The 11471-nt window shown below is 36.5% G+C and overlaps 1 protein-coding gene and 1 non-coding gene across 2 annotated transcripts; both read right to left on the reverse strand.

The window, feature by feature from the left end:
- Nucleotides 1–5479: 5479 nt before the first annotated feature.
- LOC133636036 (small ribosomal subunit protein eS27-like) lies at nucleotides 5480–11197 on the reverse strand. The gene is made up of 4 exons (XM_062029637.1): nucleotides 11105–11197; nucleotides 10751–10859; nucleotides 8800–8910; nucleotides 5480–6077 (listed from the first exon to the last, which is right to left on the reverse strand). The coding sequence occupies exons 1-4, from the start codon at nucleotides 11108–11110 to the stop codon at nucleotides 6049–6051; spliced, it is 255 nt and encodes an 84-aa protein (XP_061885621.1). The 5' UTR covers nucleotides 11111–11197; the 3' UTR covers nucleotides 5480–6048.
- On the reverse strand, nucleotides 8981–9116 carry LOC133637554 (small nucleolar RNA SNORA13). Its single transcript, XR_009823182.1, has one exon. It is a non-coding gene; the product is annotated as a small nucleolar RNA SNORA13 (small nucleolar RNA).
- Nucleotides 11198–11471: the final 274 nt, after the last annotated feature.

Consider the following 11471-nt stretch of genomic DNA (forward strand, 5'->3'; position numbering starts at 1 on the left):
GTTATTTATGTAGTTTGCTCATTTCCCTCGACTGATGTACTGTTTTTTTTGCATCATCTACAAAAATACATATGATTGCTATTGGGACATCTAGTGGACACATTTAGAACAGCAGTTTATTTCATTCAAAAATTTCAGCTCATTTTTATACTTAGCGAACTCATCCCATGGGTTGGATAAAACTGGTTGTACGTTTGACACCCCTGTTCTAATCATTTCAAGGGGTTGAGTGTATTGATATCCCGGACTAGCCCCCAATAATCATTATGTATGTATACCTGTGTATATATATGTGTATATACATATGTGTATATGTATGTATATGTATGTATGTATATATGTGTATATGTATGTATGTATATATGTGTATATGTATGTATGTATATATGTGTATATGTATGTATGTATATATGTGTATATGTATGTGTATATATATGTGTATATGTATGTATGTATATATGTGTATATGTATGTATGTATATATGTGTGTATGTATGTATATATATGTGTATTTATGTATATATATGTGTATGTATGTATATATATGTGTGTATGTATGTATGTATGTATATGTATATATGTGTATACGTACACACGTGTATGTGTATATGTATACATGTATATGTATATATGTGCGTATGTATACGTTCACGTATATATTTATTTATTTATTATCTGTCTTGTCCAGCCACTCGGGCAAATCATTATGTTGTAGATGCCCATATTTGCTGTACATATTTACTTTAGAAAAGAAGTGTTGGATACTTGACTTTATTAAATGTTTGGGTAGAATTGTATGAAACAAAACCAGTTGCTTTCTAAGTAATATGAGCGGTTGATATGCTTGCTGAACATACGATGGTGACCATCTCCATAGCAACCAAAGAGTCCCCTGCTTATATAGTAGGCTGCATGTTGGGGGACACGCCGTACCAGTGAACGTGAGAAGAGGTTTTTAATTTACCTATTTTTCAGACCACTTGAAATTACTTGAAGGGAGAAGAGGACTGCTTATTTTTTAATGATGCCGCCGGGGACTTGTGTGCCGCTTCCTCCCCTGACAGGACTCCTACTGATGCCACTTCCACTGGCACTACCTGGAAGTCCCCGGCACAGCACAAAAAGGCACATTCCTACTCTTTGTGTCTGTTTGTGTGTGGCCCTGATAACTGGTGGAGACCGCCTTATTTAAATGACTTTTTGCCTGTAGTATGGGGCTTTCACCATGGAGACACTTGTTTACTGCACATTCATTATCATGCTCCTCCTACCTGGGGTGTTATGCTATGGTTTCAAACATGCAGCAGACAAATATAGTATTTACCACTTTTTATGGGCATTTTAGATGTAGTCCTGCAGTGTATCTACAACAGAACCCATGGTTTTAGCTCTTGGAAGATGTTGGCACTAGCTGGAATGTTCCAGGCATAAGAAAATGCATATTGCAATAAGTAAGGGTTTTTGAAATTAGGGATGGGCACTGTTCACATTGGAACGGATATGGTATTAATTCCCGGTACCTGGGAATCTATACCCGTACTCAACAGTACCAATTTTTGGTACTTGTGTGTTTTAATAAATATTGTTTTTGACAATCCTTTTTTCTTATCACATTTCCGAGTCTCATTTGCAAGTATAACAATAAGTTGTAATTACAGTTGCACGTCCTATACGTTAGGTGTGTTGGCTAATCAGTCTTTGCTGAGTTTTTGTTGCGCCCTAAAAAGTGTTACTACTTTAAGGATTGTACTTATTGGGCACCAGCTGTTTGATTAAAACGTCCGTATTAGTTGTAGTTATCAACAAATTTGAAGGGGTTGAAATCGCCATGTAAAATCGCTAATGCTAATCAGTAGCATGTCAAAGACAAAGCCAGTGTATATTAGCGTCAAGCTAGCGCATTTTTGGAAAAACTTAAGTTGGAGTATTTTTTGGAGTCAATTACTTTGTTGGCATTGACGATTGCAACAAAACCTAGGAGGTAGTTTGGCTGAGTCCGCTCTCGGTGCTGCTGGAGTGGAGCTATCTGAGTTATGTGCAACCTAGGTATCGTAACATGGTGCAGTTGGATTTTACGTGAATCGGTGCCCAGTAGAACCGGTGGGATTCAGTACACATCTTGAATAATCTCTTCCATATGAAAAAAAAATGTACGTAATTTTAAAAATGCCAACAGGCACCAAAACACATCAATTCAATTTTTTAAAAGCATCCCCCCGTAAGTCATCCAGCAGCTATTAAATGATAAAAAATTATATTGCTGAATACATTTGTTGAATATTTGTATTTTTGACAACCCATACATGCACAATTGCCTCCTGCCAGTTTGCACATACTTTCTGGACGTACTAAATACAGACGCAAAACTGCGGCCGCAGAACAGTTGTAGTCTTGATAGATCACACTGCATGTGCTAAATAATTGTATTTGCATCGTCTCCTCCCAGTATTGATTATGATAAGCATATAGTCTGCAAGTTCTAAATGGGTTGCACTCACGTTTAGTAGATTATCTTTGTACTTGTTTTAGTACACGCAAAACCTTAGATCAGGCCCTATGTTTATCAAATGAATAAAAATTTTCCCGTACCAATTCATTGAAATCCGATCATGTCTCACCGTAATGATTGACCTGACAATAACAGACGTTAAAATTCGCACCTTGAAACACTTTAAAAAGCTTAGCTTAGATTTCCTTGCATATTTAGTGACTCGTAACGTTCAATTTGCATTTCACGAGCAAGGCTCAGGTTCCCGGCTACCCACTTACATGTGTAATTAACATAAACAACATTTTTTTGCATCCCTGCCAATCAGCGTGCTTTTAAATACGGATGAAAATCAGGGCTGGCAAGTGAAGCAGCTTTCATGATGGAAAATAAAAAACAAGAACATATAATTACTCATATCATCACAATTGATGTGCTATAATGTATTTTCAAATGATTGCGATCATTTTTTTTTTTTTAAACAATTGCGGAACATTTCCATTTCCAGGTTATGCTCTGAATGCACAGTCCACTACAACAGACTCAATAACTCCACTGTGAGGTTTTGATGAATTTACAAAACTGACACAATACAAAAGGAATGCCATTGTAAGTTAATACAGACACTTGTAAACATGTTGGCATATTCGCTAATGCCTAGATTACATTACACTAGCACATACAAATATGCATGAAAACACTCTTAAAGGGATCACATATGGGACAGTTTAGTAAGTATGAATAGTTTTAGTTATATTGTAAAACGTACCTATTGTTCGGAGTGATGAATGAAGAATCCTTTCAAGCAGGAACGCTGTGGACGGTTAATTCTTCCGGTTCAAGGCACAAAACAGGAAGTACATTGTCAACCCGCAGCACCTTAAGTGAGCAAACTCGTCCAAAAGATGGCACCATAGCACAAACAATAACACACCTTTTCAGAGTCTTTGCACGTGTTTAATGAAAACTGTTAGCATTAATCGCCATTCGCGGACAAAAATCCATAAATTAGCCGCACTGTTTTATAAGCCGCAGGATGCAAAGCGTGGGGGAAAAAAGCAGTAGCTTATATTACGGAAACTATGGTAAAAGTTATTTACCTTTCGATTACAGTACAATAGCAAACAATTCTACAGTAATGAGAAAAAAGTGTATATCCTTTTTAAATGGTTACCGGTACTTGCATTATTATGATGATGTCAGTGTTTATTTCAGTCACAAAATAACACTGACAATATATTTTGTCTGCAATTTGTGAAGACAATATATCAACCTGAGTAGTCTAAAAAATACCCTCACTGTATAGTTATCAGATATTTCTTCAGTTATAGAAAATAATGTAAACAAAAGTTATTTTTTAAGTAAATGATTGCCTATTGTTTTCATGTGTGGCACCTGGAGACCATAAGTCTGAAAGTAACAGGTCTTCCTTAAAGCATTATTTTCGCAGTTTTATGCAATTTCATGGATGAAATATAAAAATCGCAAATCGAATCGCAATCTTGGAGAGAAAAACTGCAATTTGTTTTGTTCGCAAAATCGTGTAGCCTTAATGTTGACGCTAATAACAGAGTTGACATGCAGGTGGTTTTCTTCTTTAAAAAAATCTAAATATTGTCTTGGTTTTGAAAATAAGAAAATGCTTTACTACACAGGTGGAAATGGATAAGACGTGCATACTAGGGGTGTGGGAAAAAATCGATTCAAATTCGAATCGTGATTCTCACGTTGTGCGATTCAGAATCGATTCTCATTTTTAAAAAATCAATTTATTTTTTTTATTATTTAAAAAAAAAATTATTTTTTATTTTTTATTAATCAATCCAACAATACACAGCAATACCATAACAATGCAATCCAATTCCAGAACCAAACTCGACCCAGCAACACTCAGAACTGCAATAAACAGAGCAATTGAGAGGAGACACAAACACCACACAGAACAAACCAAAAGTATTGAAACAAAAATTAATATTATCAACAACAGTATCAATATTAGTTACAATTTCAACATAGCAGGGATTAAAAATCCCTCATTGACATTATCATTAGACATTTATAAAAATAAAAACAATAGTGTCACAGTGGCTTACACTTGCATCGCATCTCATAAGCTTGACAACACACTGTGTCCAATATTTTCACAAAGATAAAATAAGTCATATTTTTGGTTCATTTAATAGTTCAAACAAATTTACATTATTGCTATCAGTTGATAAAACATTGTCCTTTACAATTATAAAAGCTTTTTACAAAAATCTACTACTCTGCTTGCATGTCAGCAGACTGGGGTAGATCCTGCTGAAATCCTATGTATTGAATGAATAGAGAATCCTTTTGAATCATAAAAAAATCGTTTTTGAATCGAGAATCGTGTTGAATTGAAAAAAAAATCGATTTTGAATCAAATCGTGACCCCAATCGATATTGAATCGAATCGTGGGACACCCAAAGATTCACAGCCCTAGTGCATACAGTGGAAATAGTTAGTCAAACACCTCAGAAATGGAACAATTGAGAGTTCAAATTGTATGGCAGAAACATTCCTGTTTGTATGTGCTGACGCAAAGAAGTGTGATTAAAAAACATAGAACTGGAAAACATCTTAGCTATAGAGCACAACATGACCAATTTGGTTAAATATTACATATTTTACTAAGATGGTGTTATTGTAAATTATTTATACAATTAAAGTACCCACACATTCTTGCAATTGACCACTAGGTGCCAGCATTTATTCTGAAGCTTCTATCATCCCTCTTTACTGGTCAAGAGACATGGGTGGGGAGTAGTTTTACAGTAAGTGGCCTGCTCATGCTTTTTTTTTTTAATTAGTCCTAGATGTTCCATTGTTGCCAGCTCTACACTGGAACAGATAACATGTATCACACATTAACACACAAAATACTTTGAAAGTACGAGAGACAGAATATTTCTTGTCCCACTATTGAAGTTCTACTGAGGCTAGACAAGGACGCACAAACTATTAGATTCAACTTTATCAAAGTTTTATTTGGTCAATAAACATGGCACACACATACACAACAAAAAACAGCATAAAATATCTTAAGTACATTTTGTTCCTCTTATATGTTTAGCTAATGATTTTGTGCAACTGTATAAAAACTTTTCACAAGAAACTTAATTAAAAGGGGCGAACTGTTAAAACAGTTAGAAAAAATTTACCACCACCAAGTCTTTGTCAGAGGGCAAAAAGTCATATGGCCCACCCTAAATCCAATGTTGACTTTAATGTTTACTTACTTTAATCTTCAAGAGTCATGCGATAATCTATTTATCATACACAAAGCAATTGTAATTTAAAGTTGAGCCACAGTGTCTCCCTTCCCTAAAATGACTATTAGACATCTGAGTTTGTGTCATCTTTCCCTGATAGTCTGTCCACCTCCATTTAATTTATCTCATGCGCAAAACGATTTGTGACACAAAAATGTGTAAGCATGATGATTGGATAATGAGCATCACATGCTTCCCTGCACCAACTCCCCAGCAGTGACACTTGATGACAAAGCTCACGTTCTTCTCAACTCCCATCCTAGCTAGTGTTGTTTCCTCCTGAATGAACATCCTGGAAGACATGGACAAAGACCTTTATTCAGTTACGTCATGTAGGCGCTGTATGATTGATACATATACTGTACTTTGTGTATGTGTGTGCTTGTGCATGAGCAAGCATTCTGTGGCCGTATGCTTTGTGGTAGTTTAATATTTATTCTTATTTATGACGATGTTACAGCTCTTTTTATTACCTATTCTGTGTTATGTGTTTTATGTTGCTCGATTGCACCAAGAAAAATTCCTAGTTTGTGAACCCGTTCTCAAACAATGGCAATAAAAACTATTCTGATTCTGAAGTTGCAATGAACTGGCAGAAGAAGAGATCACATTCATTCTACGATACATCTATGTTGCATGACTGTACTATAGGCCTTTGACTGCCTTATAGTGCAGAAAATACAGTATATGCTTTAATGCAATAACTTTTTGTGATTAATCACATTAGACAACTTATTTTTTTAACCGCCCTAGGGTGGACCTTATTTTTTGTGAATGTTTATCTGCCGTGCAACCACATAATTTCCCCATCGCGGGGTAAATTTATCCAAACAAATCCAAAATAGGTATTGTAAAGCTCCCATAATCATTGATTGCATTATTTGCACTGATAACAGGAAGTTTATTACTTGCATTTAGCAAATAAAATCACTGTTTGGCCTGTGGCTCATATTCACTTTGGCCCTTGGAAGCAAAAAGTTTGGGCACTTATTGCAGTAATACCTTTTTTGTAGTAAATTAAAACCATTAGGTCCCAAGTAATTCATGTTTTTAGATACAATTTACTGCAATAGCTTTTGAAATACGAGTTGAAATCTCGGCATGGACTCAAAGGGGTGTATAAAAAATACGAAATAACCGTACGACTAATCGAAAAGATCATCGCTGACTCGTCAACTTTTAAAATCTTTAATTTGCATTCCAAACTCCTCTCCCACTAAGACAAACCTGGCTTTAGAGCACAGATCGCCCTCTTGTGAGCGTGTCCTCATTCAATCTGCCCGATTAGAATGCCAGCCTGACAAATGTAGTGTCTCCTGTCACCTATCATGGCAGCAGGATAGGAAGACAAAAACCAGGCAGGATGCTCCACAACTAACACAGACCAGAAACTCTGTTTCTGAACGCCTTTTATATGGATCACAATTTAACGACAGCCTCCTGAATACATTCCCTCCGCTCCCCTCCGTTTACCCTCGTAAACGTCGCGTTTTGTTTGTGCTTGCAGCATGCGGTGTAGAAACGCATCGCTGATGATGAATTTCTGTCACAGCTGCAAGAATCAATGTCTGCCTTAGTTGACACCCTGTTCACGACTGATTCACTGAAAGGGCAACACAAAGGCAATGGTTTAAAACTCTACAGATGGATTCGGCACAGATTGGCTATGTCACGCTACCCCAAAATACCACAGAATTAAAAATCTTCACACTCTTTTCCAAGGTTTTCGAATTTGCATTAACTAACTGTTGAGAGGTGCACCTTGGTTAACATCTGAACTTTTGCATTCGAGAAAGCCAAATTATTTACAGCTATAAGTAGGACACTATTGTTGAGAGGCAACACCACAAAGCTGAAAAAATATCAATCATGAACTAGGACTAAGCGGTATCAATACATCCCCTTTTATTTAAGGACAAACTTGCAGTAAGAAACATATGTTTAATGTACTGTGAGATTTTTTGTTAAAATAAAGCCAATAATGCAGTTTTTTGTGGGTCCCCTTTATTTAGAAAAGTACCGACTTAATTTTGGTACCGGTACCAAAATATTAGTATCGGGACAACACTATTTCTAACTTATATTAGGAATGGCAACCACGAAAGACAGATGCACCACAACAACAGGTTAAAGAAAAAGTGTCTGACTACGGCGCAGGTTACAATGGCGGACACACGCAAATTTTCAGGACTTATGCAGATCACAAATACACATCAGCAGGTACTAATAGGTAAATTTTGCATAATATTACAAAACACCATATAATGTCTCCTAATGGGTGCCATTTTGGACTCCTTACACACACCATAATAATAATACCGTATGTTGAAGCACAGTACGTCTGACTACAGTAGCCGTAATGCTCAGTGTTCCATCAAGCGGTGCTGTTTCGTAGCATATCAAAGCTATACTAAAACATTTTAACAGACTTTTGAGCGCCATGTGTAATGTTTTAAGTGAAACATAAAAGTTTTGGTGTTACTTGCTAGCGTCATTTGTTGAACAGTCAAGGCCGGAAAGCACAACCAGAATGAATACACACATACGGCGCACCTGGTTAAAAGGCGCACTGTCGATTTATGAGAAAATTAAAGGATATCTATATCTTTGTATGGAATGAGAAGAGAAAGTAAAAACGATTGCCGCAGTGAGTGATTAAATTGTGGATTAAACAGGAAAAGTAACTTCAACATTATGGCGGTTTTTCAAACGGGCCGTAGTCAAACCAATGTGGTCTAAATGATGCAAAACACTTGTCCCCACTAATACCACACCCCCTGCAAATACTAACTTTAAATGTCGTTTACATGGAGATTGAACAATTTTGGTCCCAGTATTGATCCCTGGGGTACGCCACAAGATATTTGTAGCGTTGTGGACGTGTGTTCGTCGAGCTTCACATATTGCTTCCTGTTTGTTAAATAGCCTCTTACCCAGTTTAAGACCAACCCTCTGATGTCATACCATTCTAATGTGTTAAGATATAATTATAATACATTTGAAGAGTTTCATACCTTCTGTCAGACGTGCTTTACCCCCCGTAGGCTGGCAGAGGACCGTGGAGCAGCCGACACACAACACCACAGTCTGTGCGTGACTGAACACGGTCGTGATTTTGTAGCAACCTGTAACACAGAATACAACATTACATAAAAGGTACTTTAATGTTGGATGCTTATGACACATAACACATATTTGTGTGCTTGTGGCAGCGCTTGTAAAGGAGTCAGGAATCAAACTCATTTTTAAATGGCAGCCACAAGGATTCTGTATGCCTTATTTGACACCCTCACCACTACTGACATAAATGAGAGGGCAACACATAAAGGCAAAGTAACCTCAGTAGTAGGGCTGGGCGATATATCGAGTGTAAGATATATCAATATATTTTTAAACAAGATATGATTAAGAAAATATCGTAATATCGATATGATTAATTTCAGGTTAAAATTACCAAACGCCGCTTATTTGTTGTGTTCCTTGTTCTGCCCAGCTCCCCCTCCATGGGCTACTAAACCCCTCCCCTTCCTCCCAAGACTGCTTGCACGTATAAGAACATCCATGATTGGTTGGTTGTTTACTATGATGAGTCACGATTAGTTATGGACAGGCCTATCAAGAGGCAGGATAGGGCGGGTCATTGAACCAGGAAGGGAAATCACAAAGTGCCTGCCTGCAAATGGATTTTTTTTATATCTTGAGTTTGATACATTTCGTATTTGCACAGCTATATTATTTATTTTACAAAGAAATAATATTTTTCTATTTTATTTATGTTATGTAATTATGTACTACTTAAGACGTTTATTTTCTGTGCTGTTAATACCCATCTTGACTAACTGGGTTAATAAAAGTGCCACTGACTGTTTACAGTACAGTTGCCATTCACTTCAATTTTACTGAATATCGCTCAAAAATGAACATCTTTATGTATACTTTCACTGAAAAATATTTCGAGATATATATGGAATATCGAGTTTAAGTAAAAATATACTTTTTCGTCCATATCGGCCAGCCCTACCCAGTATTAAATTTCCACTATATTATGGAATGTAAAAATATGGTATATGAAAAACATAAGTAGGGATGGGCGATATATCGAGTTTGTAAGATATATCTATATATTTTTAAACAAGATATGAATTAATAAAATACCGTAATATCGATATAATTTATTTCACGTTAAAATTACCAAACGCCGCTATTTGATGACGAGAGAGTCTGTGAATAGAAGAGAATTTTCAAGCGGGCGATTTGTATATTTAGAAAAACTAGTGGAATATGGCAGAGAATTCTCTTAGATTGTTCTTTTAGCGATGTAGACGACGCCCAGGAAACCCACAATGCGTCTACTTGGCCACATTTGGACAAATGTATGCGTCTGGATAACACATTCATTTGAGTTGTTTACCATGTAAGCCCAAATTAAAACTGCTCTCGATATGGAATACACATTTAAGAACACATGAGTGTGGCAGACATGACTTTTGCTACAGTATAGCCTGTCTAAATGCTACATTTCATTTCCATTGGTGTTTAAGAACAAGACATTAGCTGGGAATTAAAAAGTGCCTGCAATTTTTTTTATATATATATCTGAGTTTGATAATTTTTTTACTATATGCACAGCTATGTTATTTAATTATATAGAAATATTTTCTATTTTATGTATACATTCTTTGTTTTTCTATTTTATTTATGTTATGTAATGGTGTGCTACTTAAACAGTTTCTTTTTTTGTGACGTTAATACCCATCTTGACTAACTGGGTTAATAAAATATGTATATTTTCACGGGAATATATATATCGAATATCGAGTTTAAGTAAAAATATGTCGAGATATACTTTTTCGTCCATATCGCCCAGCCCTAACATATGTAATATTTATAGGGGGAAATAATCAGTTTTATTACGAATAGTATGACTATTAAACATAATATACACATTTTTTTTTTTTTACCAACCTGGACATTTAACATCCATAAAGTATGAATTTGGGCACTGGACGAGACGTTTTTTCTTGTGTGTCCTCCTCTCCTCCTCGGGGCTGGGATGCAACAGATCCTTTGCAAGCTGAAAAACAAAGAAAACGACGTGGAAACACAAAATCCTGCCACCACGCAGCGTGGGCCGCTTTGTTGGCTGTCCACGTGTTACGCCATGTTGCGTCCAATCTCCGTGATTTAGTTCCACACTTTGGTGCACGCCAACTCGACGGCAACACAAAAGAACAGACGTCGTTGCTCAAAATGAAATAGAATACCAGTTTTTAGACACTTTTTAAAGGTGGATTCGTACTTCAGCGAACGTTAACTTACGGGCATGTCTGGGCTTGTTTGGACTCTCGCCGGAAAGAGACGCGGAAATGACGTAACGGAAGTCGGTCGTGGGATAGGCACCGCCTCCTGTCACATGACCCGGAAATAGCAGTTATTTTTAACGCACTTGGTTTTAAAGCAGGAATTGTGACAGGACCGCTATCTAAAGTAGTAAAACATAACTATGTGGGTGTAATTGTGTTTTAACAAGAACAGGTAGCGAGGCTTGCAAAATTTTTTTTTTTTTTTTTTTTTAGCAATTTTAGCATTAAACGTTTAGGTAACTAGCCAAAGGAGGCTAGCACAACCATAGACATCTTATAAGTAGACGCAGCATTGGCTGCTGTGACGCGAGAAATTCGGCCGC

This window comes from Entelurus aequoreus, linkage group LG20 (assembly GCF_033978785.1).
Source record: "Entelurus aequoreus isolate RoL-2023_Sb linkage group LG20, RoL_Eaeq_v1.1, whole genome shotgun sequence".
Lineage (NCBI taxonomy): Eukaryota > Metazoa > Chordata > Actinopteri > Syngnathiformes > Syngnathidae > Entelurus > Entelurus aequoreus.

What these genes read in the sequence shown, in the direction of transcription:
- LOC133636036 (XM_062029637.1), bottom strand. An exon ending in TATGGATGTTAAATGTCCAG is followed by an intron (nt 8,911 to 10,750) that starts GTTGGTAAAAAA and finishes TCTGTGTTACAG; the next exon opens with GTTGCTACAAAATCACGACC. An exon ending in TAAAGCACGTCTGACAGAAG is followed by an intron (nt 6,078 to 8,799) that starts GTATGAAACTCT and finishes CATGTCTTCCAG; the next exon opens with GATGTTCATTCAGGAGGAAA.